At 31.9% G+C, this 16,066-nt stretch overlaps 1 protein-coding gene and 1 long non-coding RNA gene across 4 annotated transcripts; one reads left to right on the top strand and one right to left on the bottom strand.

Annotated features, from left to right (window-relative positions):
- Positions 1–6,590: 6,590 nt before the first annotated feature.
- LOC141719211 (uncharacterized) lies at positions 6,591–8,356 on the bottom strand. Of its 3 annotated transcripts, none has more exons than XR_012574045.1 (4): positions 7,771–8,356; positions 7,580–7,640; positions 7,091–7,491; positions 6,591–6,743 (listed from the first exon to the last, which is right to left on the bottom strand). It is a non-coding gene; the product is annotated as an uncharacterized LOC141719211 (long non-coding RNA). The 3 variants fall into 3 exon arrangements; XR_012574046.1 differs by having other exon boundaries at positions 7,091–7,431; XR_012574044.1 differs by having other exon boundaries at positions 7,091–7,640.
- A 1,470-nt stretch (positions 8,357–9,826) lies between these two features.
- On the top strand, positions 9,827–13,903 carry LOC141660920 (thioredoxin-like protein CITRX2, chloroplastic). The gene is made up of 4 exons (XM_074467900.1): positions 9,827–10,249; positions 10,852–10,974; positions 12,878–12,958; positions 13,530–13,903. Exons 1-4 carry the CDS (start codon positions 10,061–10,063, stop codon positions 13,644–13,646), a joined length of 510 nt encoding a protein of 169 aa, XP_074324001.1. The 5' UTR covers positions 9,827–10,060; the 3' UTR covers positions 13,647–13,903.
- Positions 13,904–16,066: the final 2,163 nt, after the last annotated feature.

The raw sequence follows: 16,066 nt of genomic DNA, 5'->3' as shown, positions 1-16,066 counted from the left end.
GAATTCATATATGAGAAGAACAACTTTGTAGCACTAGTGAACAAAGAGATTCCAGCATCTGAGGATTATCATAAAATGATGGATTTTGTGAAGGGATGCAAGATTATCTATGCCATGCTGGAATCACCCACAATCTACTATGAAGTTGTGGAAGAGATGTGGACAACTACTTTGTATCAGGCAACTGACAAGACCATAACTCTCTTTGTGAAAGGTAAGGAATTCTGCATTAACAGTGATATTATCAAAGCATGCTTTAAAATCCTGATAACACTACTACTAAGCCACACACAGATGTTGATATAGTTAATTTGCTTAATTCTATGGGCTATGCACTTCCTACCATTAAGTTAAGTGAAATTAGGAGGCTAGGTCTTAGGAAAGAGTGGAGTTATTTGTATGATGTAGTTACCAAGGTGTTTTCTGGTAAAATAAGTAACTTTGATCCTGTCAACACTACAATGCTTCACATTCTTTACATGCTTCTTAATGATAAGTACTATAATTTTAGTGATGCCATCACGTTTAAGTTAGGATACAAGTTTTGGGAAATTAAAAAGAGATCTAGGAGTGTCTATTATGCTAGATTCTTTATGATTATTGCTATTCATCTTTGTGAGAATCTTGAGATTGTGAACCCAACCAACAAACTGGATTATTGGGTTCAAGAAAGGAGAGTAATTGCAGATTTGAACAGAGCCAATCACCACAAAGAGGTGCCCCTTGTCTATTTGCCTATCATGGAGGGCACTCAGGTAAGTGAGGTAAGCTCTACTGTCTCTACTATCTCTACCTCTCAAATTTCTTTGCCATTGAGTGTGGCTATGGCATCTATCTCAATGACTCAACAGATGCCTACCCAAGCCACCAAATCTAAATCTTCAAAATTCAAGACAAAGAAACCACACTCTGGTGTCTCTCAAAAGACGCCAGTTTCAAAATTCACCAAAACCAAAGAGGGGAGTGTGAAGGTGGGTAAGATAGGTGAGGGACATGGTGAAAATAAAATAAACCCTAAGGATAAGGATGGAGAGATGAGGGTGTAAGGGTGGTGAGCCAAGGGGAGCCCTTGATGCAAGAACAGAGAGAAATTGAGAGAAAAACAGGTACAGCTGAATGGGAAGAGCCCATTGTAAGTGAGTTAATGGATGTCAATGAGGCTGAAAAGAAATAACTAATTCAATAAGAATATCAAGCTGTCTTAGATTCTGTTTCTTATGAAGCTGAGGCATTTACTCACCCTATCTCAACTTATCAAGTTCAAGCTGAGCAGGACAATGTGGCTGCATAAAGAATGCTAAATCAGGTGCATACAACAGCCTCCATGCAAAGAGCTAAAGATGTCATCTCAGCCATGCCTCCCACGACTGGTGATGATGTTGATTATGGAACTGGTGGTTCTGAAGACTTTTTTGGAGATGAAGATGATAATGAAGAAGAGCTCATGGACATAGGGGGAGAAGCAGGCCCTAGCTCAAGATCAAACATTTCATCTTGGGTGTTTTCCAAAGAATGTGATAAGCAACACTTCAAGACTACTCTCTTTCATATCATCCAACAAACGCAAACAGCTCTTCAAGCTACAACCAATGCCAACACCAAGAAGCTTCTTCAAACTCATCTCAATTCTCTTCAACTGCACCAAATTCAATCTCTCAAATAGTCTATGGATGTCACTGAACTGAAGACAGAAATTGCTCAAGTCAAGAAGGATGTTACAGACATGCTAGATGCTAAGTTTCTCAACACCACCATGCTTGACATTAACAGACAACTCAGGAAAAATTCTGATCTGGCCAGTAAAGTGGACTCTTTGGACACAAGACTCAAGACAGTGGAAGCTTCCATCACTGCAATTCATTTACATCAAGCTCAACAAACTTAGTTGCTTCAAAAGCTAGTGGTTGCACAAACTTCTATCTCTACTCAACTTGATGCTAACAAAAAGGGGGAGAAAGATTTACTTGTCCAAGTTAGTCAAGGAGAGCCAACAAGTGAGGGGGAGAATGTGCTAAACATACAAGTCAGTCAAGTAATTGTTCTAGAAATTACTTTTTCTAAGCCACCAGTCTTGGACATAATTGATCTGATCCAGATAGCAGCTGCTAAGTTAAATTCAAAGTCAAATTTCACAAAGCTTGATGTTGCAGCAGCTGAAAAGGAATTAGATGATAAATGGAAGAAAATTGATGAAGCAATTCAGAAGAAGTTTTGTCCCATTGAGAAACCTAACACGATTTTTCATCACTTCTCTCAAGTCAAGCAAATTTCTGTGAATGAATTGAGTCTAGATAACTTGGAAAAGGGCCAACCTTCATGCATAAAGTCTCCAAAAGCCAATATGGTTTTGAAGCCCAAAAGAAACTATCCAAAGTCATCTGACAAAAATCCCTTGGATCTTATGTTTGAGACTCCAAGGCCAGATGAAAAGAAGCTGTTATCAAGGTCTATTGCATTCTTCAAAGATCCAACTGACTCGGTACAAAAGAAAAGAATTGCCAAAATCTACAGGAATGGGAAAGAAATCTTTGTGGTGGCTGGACACCCTCAGTTTGCAGAAGCCAAAAGGGAAGAAAAACAAAGAATCAAGCAAGAAAAGAAGCAAGCTGCTTTAGAGGCTAAGAAGCTCAAACAGAAGAAAGAGCAAGCTGCTATAGTTGCCAAGCTTCAAGTTGTGAAAACTGTAACTGACATTTCTGAGAAACCACATGTGGTAGCTGAAGATCAAGATTAGAAAATGCACAAGGAACCTCAACAGAAAAGAAAGTTCAGATACAAACTCTTTTCCAAAAGAAGATTGGACTTCAATGATGATGAGATGGAAGACTACATTCCCAAACAGTCTACAACTTCAACTCAAACATCCAAGCCCTCAGTAATGCAGGATGAAGTTAAGGAAGATCCTACAAAGAACTTTCATGGTGAGCCAATAGTTCTAAATGATGAGCCTATAGACTGGGATAACTTGTCTTTTCCTGAACTTAACTTACCATTCCTCAACAAGCTAAAGAAGACAAAGACAAGAGCAATCAAAAAGGTCAAGCCTGTGAAACTCAGAACCAAAACCCTAACTAAAGCTCAACCAACTATCAACAAGGGAAATCTTCTATACATTTGTGACATCAAAGAATTTTCAGATATATATCTCTACTTGGATGAACTAGAAGAATTAAGAGGAATTGATGATCACAGACATCTCCCTGAAAGGCTGGTATTCAAATACAAGGGTGGTAAAGAAATCATATGGCCCCTTCACAAAATTCTCCAAGAAAGTTGTTCTGTTTTGATTAAGATATTCTCATCCCTCAAGAAGAATTTTGGATTCAATGTGACAGCCAGGAAATTGGTTCTAAAGAAGATCGAAGAACTGAGGAGCAGAAAAGCCTCAAATGCACTTCCAAGAACTCTAACAATTCCCTTTACAGGAAGTACAGTGCACTTGAGGCCTTACTGGCTGATGGAATTCATGGATGAGAAAGGTGTGAGAAGATTCTTCAGATTGGATGACCAATTGAGCCTCTCAAGCAATGAGACTCTACTGGAAATGCAAGAAAAGCTAGATCTGTCAAATGCTGAAGAATTTGAATTCCACAAGCAGCTCCAAAATCAAATAGAAGAAAACAACTGAAAACTTAAGAAGAAATCAAGACCATCAAGGAAATAGAAAACATCTGCTCAGACTAGAGGAGCACCTTGATAAGGATTGTGAGAACTCTCTGTACACTTTACTTTGTCCAATTTTTAATAAATAGTAGCACTTACTAGTTTCATCTACTATTATTCAATCTGTACATTTAGGATGTTTTGTTATCATCAAGTTTCTCTTAATTTATGGCTACAATTCCAGTAGACATAAATTGGGAGAGATTGTTAGGAATATGTTGTGAACTTGATGATAAGTTAAATAAAACACCTTAGTAGATTTAACTTAGTGTTTTTGTATCTCTCGACGAATGTTCTAATATAGTCCCAACGGATGATCTTTATAGTCCCGACGAATGACAATTTGACATCCATCGAGAGTGTAGCTTATGTAATAATAAGTCTTGTAGCACATTTCTGCAAACAACAATGTTTTTAGTTGAGTAGATTATGTAGGATTCCTTAAGTCATGTTGACTACTAGTTTGATATGCAAAATATGTTGGCTAATTGTAAATATAAAATGTCTTATAATTCTGCATAAGTGAAATAGAATCAAGTGACAGAAAGACTCTCGACGGATGATCTACAAAGACTCCCGACAGATAATCAACAAGGCTCCCGACGGATGATCAACATAGTCCCGACAGATGATTATATTCAAAATAGTAGTTGACAGTGACAACAAGGTCACATACGTCGGGTGTTCGCAAATGGAATGTGGCAGCCTAATTGCAGAATTTAGAGAACAAAGAAGCATTACCATTTACATGCAATTATGAAGATATTCAAAGATATTGGATAGAATAATGTAGCAGTATGAAGTTAGACTGGATTAAGTTTGTCTTATTGTCTTGTCTTACTATCATGTAACTTGGTGATATATAAACCAAGTGTAGCAAGTAGAACAACTAACTTAGTAAGCATTATTTTCAGAGAGATAGAAAAAGCTGTATATGTTAAGAATTTCTCTGTAAGTTTGTAAGTTCTCTTGTAAGCAGTTGTGTGCTATTCAAGCATCACAGAGTTTTCATACTAATATATATCTCCGGTGGATAAGTTCAAATCTACCAGAAAGTTTTAAAGCTTTGTGTTTTATTACTTTGTGTTTTGATTTCAATTTAAGTTCCATTCCGCACTTCTTGCAAAATCAAACACTGTTATATATATATATATATATATATATATATATTAAGTAAGAACAGTCTTAAAATTCAAAAAGGAGCTAGAATTACATTCAATCCCCCCTTCTGTAATTCTTGTTGCATTTCCTGGGAATAACAATGGATATGTTTGAACATAGTACAGTGTACCATGGCTTTTTTTGTGACATACGCTTAAATGTATATGCATAGAAATATGTAATAATTTGCACATAAATAAATATTTGAATATCTTTGCTACACGGTACTTTGTAGCCACACAATCAAAATCCCTTCTATAAAATCAGAAACTAACATTGATTATCTTAGTAAATATTTGGATATATTAATATATGCATCTTTTTGTAGGAGAGGTGGTATACTGGAAAAAAGTGCTCAGAAAGTCAGGAACTAACACTGGTTTTGCAAGGCTCTTGATTGCTTTGTAAATGCTACTAATAAACATAAAATTGTAATATAATAAATAAATATATCCATATAAGGCATAAATTATATTTATAGATGGTATGTACTATCCCAAGCAGCCGATTTCCTTCAACGACTTTTTAAATTTAAAGCCAGACTATAAAATTTTTAAGTGGTCTAAATAAATTTAACTGCAGAAGGGGATATGGCATAAGAATATCTACATATTATATTTTTATCCTTTTTTATGATAAACTCAAGTCCAACTCTTAGCTACCATAAATATAAACAACTTAGATCAGAACACAAAACCATTATTTTTAAGTTAGTCTAGCTACAATAAGCAATTTAATAGTAGTGATATCAGAAAATGGAATTTTCTGCAAGCTCACAATTATAACATAAAATGGCGAAAAAAGTTATTTTTCTTTGTATTTTTCGGGTGTGCTTAATCATTGAGTTAGAACAATACCTCATTTTGCATTAAAGGCTCCAGCCTTGTTTTAAATTCTTATACAAAGGGTAACATGTTCCTTAAGCACGGTTTTGTGCAACTCTACATATGACCTTCGCCAGATATCTGGATAACTGCATCTTTTGCATCAATTTTAATTTTTTCTGCTCAACTCAGATAATATAGAGATATAATGAAAACTATACTAATGAGATAGAAAGTAACCAACAAATTTAAGCACCGTATCTTCAAAATATTAGCAGAATTTTTCGTCACAAATTGAATAACATCCCACTCACCAATAAGAACATCTATAGTATTCCCCACGCTGGTGGATCATCTATAAGTTGCGTTTCAAGTTTTCATGTGGACTTAAAACTATTTGCAGATCACTTTTCGGTTGCAATTTAGAAATTTCAACTATTAGAAAATACAAAATCATATAGAAACCATCTTACTGCTTAACTATCTTAACTATATAGAAACCAAATTACTTAAAAATATGATATGTTAAAATCATCTTACTACTTAATTATATTATCTAAAACACATTAGATCCAAGAGCTAAATAGATAAAATAATTTTTCCATTTTATTAAAAATTAAAATTAGTTGCCAGATTTTTTGCTTGTACTATTTAAATCTCCTTTTGAACCGATGTATCAGATGACATAGTTATGTTAATGCTGCTGAATTTTGATATAGTCGTGTCATTTATATTATCTCTGAGAAATATCAATTCATTCATATTTTATTTAGTTATATATTTTTACAATACACTTATTGAAAATGGGTAGAAGCTAATGATGTTTTACGCCTTATCAACATGTTTAAAAGTTGGGATTATAGAAAGTTCCGACATGTGTTGGACTTTATTAATTAAAGTTATTGGACTTTATAAGAAGTAGTGCATCAAATTTTAAGTAACTTCACTTATAATGTAAATATTGTATTATTATCAACACACTGAAAGAATACCTAGTTTCTCTATTCAACGCACTGTTTTGCATAAAGCCCAGTAACTTCATATGTCCTTTCCAGAAGGTTCATTGTTATATCTTCATATAGAGATCTTCTCAACCTGATCATACAAATATATTATCAAAATTTAAGAAAAAATTATTATAAAGACAATGATATCTACATAATCCAGCTGCAAGAGACTTCCTTAAGCATATTTTATTTCACTCCCCAACTCCGGAGATCTGCAGATATTGTCATTGTGCAAATGATTATATAGTTAATCTATTTGCTCCAACCCAAAATACAATATTGCATCTAATCTAAAATAAAAACTGTTTAATGTAGTTATTCCATATAATACAATCATCTGCCTGAGTCGTATTATCCCAACTAAAAAATAAATCTGTATAATATAACTTGTAGCATTGCAAGATGTATGAAACTCAAACCAATTAAGGAACTAACCCGACGAGTTTTCCGGAAAGATATCCTCATTTCACGCCTTTTGCTGAGCAGATTTGAGTTTTTGTACAGGTTATCCCAATCAATTATTATGGCCTCTCTATCTTAACTGGCCATTAATCTGCAACTTTGACATAATTTAATAGACTTGAAATAATAGATACCATAGTTGAGTGACAAATAGCTTGTTTACTTCTTTGACATAATAAGATATAATAGATAACATAGTTTAATGACAAACTTGTTTGCTTGCTCAACGTTTGATATCTAATACTTCAACCTCTTTAGCCATTCTTCTAGCGGATTATGCGTGTAAGAATCCTCCATTTTTCCAGCCTCAAACTCTACATTAATATTCTTTTAATGCCTCTATCTCTGATTGGTGCATAACCATTTTACTGTAACTATTGTAATACAACACCATAATATTTAAAAATGAATGATCAAAACACATGCATACTTTTGAGTCATTTAAAATAATAAAGTGGTTACCGGTTGAACAGAAGCAATATTGATAGACATATGCAAATAGAAAGCAACCTTTGACAATCATCTGCAAAAATAGGAATCAAAATTGTGAGTATTTATATAAAAAACAAATCAAATACGTGAATAAGCAACCAAATCTCATACAAATATAAACATAAACATGTATGTACAAAAAGAGGAGATTGCCTGCATACTATGAGGTGAGGGTTGTGTAACGATATGAGCATCACTTTTCTTATGACATGATAAGTCCTTATTGTCAGTTACTCCATTTTAATACCATCCTGCAAGAAACAAAATACCAAAGCACACATAAAGTTGTTTAGAATTAATATCAAATAGTTGGAGTGCAAAAACTTAAGTTCTAACAAAATCGAAAACATAATTGAATCATGATAAGACTAAAAAATCACAGGATTGTGTATTGAGATGTTTCAAAAGATTAACGAAAAAATATTAACGAAATCAAGATATATAAAATAACAGTAGAATGGTATATAAAAAAAAGAATGTTAAACACAATCATACCTTTGAATCATTTAAAAGAATAAATTGGCTACCGGTTGAATAGAAACAAATATTGATAGTTATCTGCAAACAGAATCAACAACCATTGATAATCATATGCAAAAAAAAAATAATTTAAAATTATGAGTGTTCATCTATAAAAATAAATCTAATACGTGAATAATTAACCATCACACAAAAATAAAAATATAAAAGATGTATCTACAGATATACTGTAAGAAATTATGGATTTATGAAGAATGAAGAAGAAGAATGTTTGAGATGATGAGTACTGCCCGTAAAAAGTGAAGAAGATACAATCTAAATTTTTTGAATTATTCTGTTAACGTAAATTGTGGATCTATAATTGATTTATTATTGATTTGTTATATTGGTGAAAATATTTTAATTGTAGTATTGATTTTGTTTATAATATTTTAATTAATTTAAAACCCATGTAACTATCGGATAGTTCATGGATATATCTAGGCTAATTTGGATATAAAATAGTATGTTTAGGAAAATGGATCGACCCACTAGTCAAATTTTAAAAATATGGATCAAAATATTTACAAAAATGTCATTCTTAGTACAAATTTTTAGATCTATTCACTAGTGCTTATTAAGATATAACAGATTTTTGGAAAAAATATATTTTAGTCAGAAAAAATAAAAAAGGTAACTTGTTTTACCTAAAAAGATAATTGGTTTATCACTAATTAAATAAGATTAATTAAGTAAAATATTGAAATCATTAAGTAAGCATAATTAAGTAATTTAAGATAAGACTCTGCCAACAAAACTTTCAATATTTCGTTTATCATAAAATGGACTCAGTATTCGATTACTCAGTAACCAATCGGTTCAGTATCCGATAAACAATGCGCAACGCTAAGTATACATACATAGATAGGTGTGTGAAATAAGTATGATATTATATTTAAATATTGGAAAACAACAAATTATAATAATGAAATCACAATATACAAAAAAATTAAACAATATTTTATTTAAACAAATATGGTCTCATCTAGGCCTGTCAATGGAGCGAAAATCCGATCCGACCCGATCTGATCCGAGGTCATTTTAGCGGATATGGATCGACCTATTAAAAATCCGATCCAGGATCCGATTCGATAAGAAATATCCGATTATAAATGGAGCGGATATGGATTTAGGCCGATCTGATCCGTTGATAACCCGATCCGGTTATATATATATAATATTTTTTAATAATTCTAATTTTAAACGTATTATCCTCGAGTCAAGTTCCATTATCTATATTTCGTTCGATTCAGTCTCAAGCGTAAAGTCCATTTCTATAACGTCATTTCTATAACCCTAGTTCTTTTACCTTTTAGAGTCGCATAACCCAAAGTCTCAATTCATATAACACTTACATTTCGCAACATTAATTTTTTCATAGTTAACCTTAAAATATTGTACAACTCGATATGTTTTATTTCAAAAAGCGAATTTTAGTTTATAATTTATTTCTGAATTTCGTTATATTTTACCTGTATTTTAATATTTTTCAGAATTGTAAATTTTAAATAAATTTTGTAATAAGTTAAGTTAAAAAATAAATATACACAAATGGAGTGGATATCCGATCCGAAATCCGTGATCCGAACGGATCCGGATATGGATCGGCCCATAAAAAATCCGGAGTCGATCCGATCCGAATCCGAAAAAATAAATAAATATGGATATGGATTTAGACCGATCCAAACCCGATCTATTGACAGTCCTGCTCTCATCCCCGTGAAAAAAGGAAAATTGGGAATGAACACTTGCAGCTGCAGGCTTATCATCTTCATCCGGACACTGTAAAACCCTCCATAAATCTCTCTCTCTCTCTCTCTCTCTCTCTCACATACACATCCAGACACTGTAAAATCCTCCTTAAATCTCTGTCTCTCTCTCTCTCCTTCTCTCTCTCTCTGAACTGCCTAAACACACATACATACAGATAAAATGCTAGCAGCAGCTCCTTTTTTCTCACCACCACCACCTCTCTGTAATTCACAATTTGGTCCAAACACCAAAAGACCCAACTGGTTAATTTCACCCACACCTCTCCAAACATCAACATTATCCACAACACCAAGAAGATTAGTTTGTAAACCACCTTCTGGGAAACATGTTAGAGAAGACTATCTTGTGGTATGCATTTATTAACATTTATTTACTTATATTAGACTTTTAATATTTTGGGTTCTTGATTTTGGTTTAGCTATTGCTTTATATTGTGTTTGGATGTTATAATCTTATTTTAAGTGATGGATTTGGTGTAAATGACATGTTTGGAATTTTCGAAAAAAAATTGGGTATGGATTTAGTTTAATTCCCTGATTTTGGATTTTTCGAAATGATGTTGTCTAATGTGTTTGATTGGAAATACATTGTTTGAAATAAATGGCGTGTTTTCTGATAAAGTCTTTTTGAATTGTATATACTATGAATGCCCGGAAAATCTTAACTCAGTGGATACAAGAAGTTGTGTTTTTAGGTGTAATATGTGAAAAAGGAAGTGAGAAAGCTGTAATGATATCCAAAATTATAGTTTCCCTTTTTGGCTACTTAATTTTTACCGTTATTTTAATGAATAATGTTAATTTTGAACTTAAGTTGAAGGGATAATAGTGTGGGCAAAAAGAAGTTGAGTTTTCCTGTTTAGTTTGTTTTAGGCTTTTAGCTGTTACGATTGCTATTGCTTCTAAAGTTTTGAGGTATTTATTTGGATGGCCTTTTGGTTTTTGTTGCAGAAAAAGTTATCTGCTACGGAGATCCAAGAGCTAGTTAAGGGAGATAGAAATGTGCCATTGATAATTGATTTTTACGCAACTTGGTGTGGCCCTTGTATCTTGATGGCTCAGGAACTTGAAATGGTACACTTACATATAAATTGAACTGTTTTGAGTTATACAGGTCCATTTTCAATAGTTATTGTCAGTTTTATGTCATTACTTGTAATCTTGTAAAGAATGTGACTACGTTTAAGTTGTCCAAAGATCTCGTATATGACAAGGCCCTTCCCCATTATAAAGGAAGACTTATTGGTATATACAGAGTATGCAACTGATAACCGCTTCCACATGATTGTATGCAAATGACTGCAAAATATGCACTCACATGTAACATGGTTAAGTTTGGAGAAGTAATCAATAATATTATAGCGTACGCCTATAGTTCTCTGGGAGTTGTATTTGATTGGTGGGACTTTAATCTGGTGGTAATTTGATGAGATCTAAACCATTTTGATGCATTTATGCTAAATTAACAATCTTTCATTCCATTAATTTAAGCTGAAGTTAATTTCATGTCTCCTTCTTATCTTCAAATCTTTTGACGGAAAATTACAGTCGGTCTTCACTCTCACCACTCTTTCTGCCCTTCATCCTTCTAATTTTCCATCTTCACATTTTTTATTCTGTTCCATTTGAACCAACTAAATACAGCCGGGCTAGCATAGTCTTAGATATGTATAGCATTTAGAGTTACCAAATTTTTATGTTGAAGACTTATTTATAACGATAAAAATATCTATGTTGCTTTTCTAAGACTTCCTAGCTTACAGTTGATAATTCTACACAACCGGTTATCTGTAATTGCATACTCATCAATGTCCTTAATCTGTCTTTCTGAAAGGGCATATAATTGTAACATGGATACCAAAATGTTAAAAGGATTCTTTTAGAAGAGGATCCTTTTCTGATGGAAAAATAAACTTTTTCGGTGGTTAACAGATAAGTAGGTGGATTTATCTTTTAATTTGTTCATGTACTGGATTTTCCAAACTTTGATTTGTCATGTGACGTGTGTCACTAACAAATTATAGACATGATGTCTATAATTTCTTGAGAAGAGTTTGCATAAATAAACTATAACAAGTTCTATTCATAAAGTCTAAGGCTTTCCAACCTGATAATAGTATAATGGTCATATATGTTACTCTTTTATGCATTTTAACTGTTTTTTTAATTCAAAAATCAATTAAATTGATGGACTCGCAGTTGAACATAGCTCAGTACATTTGTTTGTAAAAGAGTATATAATAATAATACTCTGCAATTTATCTAAAACAATAAAAATGTTTCTGTTTTTTCAGTTCATCCTTTTTGTTAGTGACACAAATTAAATGGCGAGTCAGCGTCATACTACTCTCGGTTGGCAAAGAGATATCGATTAGCGTCATAATGAACTGTGAACCCCACCCTGAACCTCCAACCTCCTCCATGTAATAATTATTATTTGTACAAGCTCTATCATGTATGCTAAATCTTTTTGGAGAGATGTATAACAGGTTTGCAGCGTAAAAAGTCTTGATGAAAAAAAGCTTTTGGTCACCATCTTTTGCATCAAAATGTGTCTTTTAACTTAAAAAAATCTTAGATCTTAGACTGGAATTGCGTGTGAGGTATCATTTTCCACCGCAGAATTGTTCCTTGCCATTAGCCCCTACCAATGACTAATATAAAATCTCTTTCTACTTCTGTAGACTTTTCGAAACTCTGAACTGATTCTTAAACTACGAAAATTGATAATAGGAAGCTACATACCTAAGTAGGTCAATTCCTACGACTTCAAAGTAAGTTCCCAAAGTAAGTTCCCAGTTGATCAAGTTGTTCAGCTATCAACCGTTGGAAGATGCACTTGGGCAAAAAAAACATATTGTATTTATATACTCAAAATTGAAATTTTTGTTTGTAGTTAGTTCAAAAAGAGAATAAGATGCAAAAACTCGATACATGGTTGATATCATTTTCACGGTACAGTTAATTTTTTTGACAGTTAGCTGTGGAATATGAAAGCAATGCGCTAATTGTGAAGGTTGACACGGACGATGAATATGAATTTGCAAATGACATGCAGGTAATTTAAGTGGTTTATATCAAATTTTACCTCGAATCAAATAAATGATAGTAGAAAGGAGATATCAATTTTAAATAAAACCATCGTGGAATCTAATATCAAAAAGGAGGATGATTTACATCTCAGTACATATCAATTCATCATCATGATTTTATACTTCTCTAGGATTTTCTCTATTATACTCTCAGAATGTAAATCAAATGCATCACAATTGATCAAGTAAATTAGTGTCTTGCAGGATCTGAACTTAATTTGCATTTGGTTGGCATTCCTTTGGCCAGAAAGATTGAAACAAACTTTTAAATCTATACAATGTACATTCAAACATAATACTCTCATTCCTTTCTGCAAATCATGTTCAGTTTCAGTTATTTTTCCCACATAAGCTTTTCTCATTATTAATATCTTTAATAAGTTCTTCAAGTTCTCCCAACTCTCCTTTTCCTTTGTAAGAGAGTTTGTCAACTTCTTCCAACTCTATCTGCTCATTCTTTGTCATCCATTTCTATTTTGAGATTGAAAAGTAACTTCAATACAAGGAAATGCATCTAAACTTTAAATATCGTTTCAGGTACGGGGATTACCAACAGTGTATTTTATCAGTCCAGATCCGAATAAAGATGCAATCAGAGCTGAAGGTCTTATTCCAATACAAATGATGAGAGATATCATTGACAATGATATGTAACATGGCAGGCGCTTGTGAACTCATTGGGAACCAGTTGTACAAGTTCTTGTAATGTGAACATTCTTATATTTAGAGTATACGAAATTTTGTTAATTATGATAGCAGCGTTGTGACCGTTGTATTAATTAGGTTGAGTAGTGGCGACATCAGGAATGTGTGTAGGATGGTAGAGTTTGCTATTGGGTATTGAAATTAACAAGACATGAGTTTATTGTTGGCTCAAATATTAAGGTGTTGTTTTTGTCTGCGTTCAGTAACTATTGCTTGGTTGTCTATGCTCCTTGCTAGATTCTAGAGCAAGTCCAAGAGTGTCCTATAATGTTGTCCTAAACTAAAATTTGAGGCATGTTGAGCAAATAAGTGATCTAATAATGTCCTAGTGGTGCTTTAAAACACTAGGACATTTATTACATGCCTTATTTAGAGCAAGTCCAACAATGTCCTAACACATGCCTTATAAATATAATAAAAAATGATGTCCTAGTAATTTAGGACATTAATATGATATATCAATTCCAACAATTTGCCTTATAGTTATGTCTTATTATTTAAATAATAATATATTTGAATTAAAATTGGAGGGAAGAGTAAAGATGAGAGGAGAGAGATGTGTAAAAAAAATAGGGAAACAAATTTTTTATTGGTAGAAATAAAATAAGGCATGTATCGTGGTGCCCTAAAAATAAGGCACTTGAAAGATGTTCTATCATTTTAAGGCATGTTTAGGACACTTTTGAAGCTCTTATTTTTATCAATTGCCCTAATTTTGATTTAGGATAAGTTTTAAGGCTTCTCTTGGACTTGCTCTTATTTTTGAGGCACTATTGTACATGTCCTAAATCATTTATTTTAATAAAAAAAATATGTTTCCCTCCCTTTTTACACTTCTCTCTCCTCTTATTATTTACTTTCCCTCTAATTATAATTCAAATATATTATTATTTTAATAATAAGACACAAGTATAAGGTAAGTTGTTGGAATTGATTTGCAAATACATTGTCCTAAATCATTAGGACATTATATTTTATTATATTTATAAGGAAATTATTAGGACATTGTTTGAGTTGTTCTTACATGGATTCCTTGTACAATTAAATTACAGGTTTAACGGAAACATTTACAACTAACAGTGAGAAGATGAGCCAAATCAAAATCTTTGATGGCGTTGTAAAATGACCTATGCAATTCTCACTTAAATTGTACTCAGAGCATCTCTAATCTCTAATGGTGCAAAACCCTTATCTAAATTATCTATGTGGTACTTAAGTGACAATATTTGGAGATTATATAAAATTTCAAGCACTCCAACCATAATTGCCCTTAGCAAAAAATATAGATAATCATATTTGGTTGTTTATATTTGTCCAACCATTAAATCCTTAGGTATAATTTTGCTATCATAATTATACATAATATCATTGGAGTGTTCCCTTCCTCTTAGGTAAAATTTTACATAATTCCTTATTTATCATATTTTAGCTAACAGCTCTTATAATTATCATTGGAGATGCTCTTAACCGGTGGCTATTATAATTTTTATGGGGAATTTGCTGTTACAAAATTGTTTTAAATGTAGTTACTCTAGTATTAGCTTAATGCACAGATTGTTTTTAATATTATATAATTTTTGAATTTAATTTGAAGTGAAAATTTTAAATTCTGAAATTTATTTATTAGAAATTTTTTATTATATGATTTGATAATTATTTTAAATATGCATGTGTATAATATAATGAAATTTTTGTTTTAAAAAAAATATCACTAGTTTATTAGTTGACATGAGCTATCGAAAGACATGTGGGAATCGAACTCGAATTGCTTTATTCTTCTATACAACCACATATCACTACACCATATTGTCACACATGTGCTTTTTATGATACACATAATATGTAAGTGTGCTAAAGGAATATTTTATTTAACTTTAAAGATAGCTACTTGAATTCCGCAAAAAAAATGATAGTTACTTGAATATTTGTACAATTAATTTTTAAGAACTGAATTTCAGATATAAAGTTAGGCATAGTACATAAATGGATTATTATCTTATTTATTATTATTTTTTAGTTTAAAAATATATCTCATATAATTTTAACATATTTTTTATTATAAAAAATAATTAAAATGTACATATATAAATTTTAAAGAAAATATTGAAAATAGAATCGCCTATATATAAATAATCTAGATTGGTATTAAATATTTAGATAAGTTCGAATTATAATCTAGATTGGTATTAAATATTATCAAATTATTATATGAAGAAATATTAGAGTTGTAATGAAAAAACTTAAAAATATTTTAAATAACAATATAATTACAATTTTTCGTTCAAATTCTTGAAAAAAATCATGAACATCAATAATAAGTCTTACAATATATAATTTATTTTTATATTACATGATTGATACTCGGTCGC

This window comes from Apium graveolens, chromosome 1, assembly GCF_009905375.1.
Source record: "Apium graveolens cultivar Ventura chromosome 1, ASM990537v1, whole genome shotgun sequence".
Taxonomy (NCBI): Eukaryota; Viridiplantae; Streptophyta; class Magnoliopsida; order Apiales; family Apiaceae; genus Apium; species Apium graveolens.
Note: the sequence above shows the minus strand (reverse complement) of the source record. Positions and strands in the feature narration are given on the sequence as shown.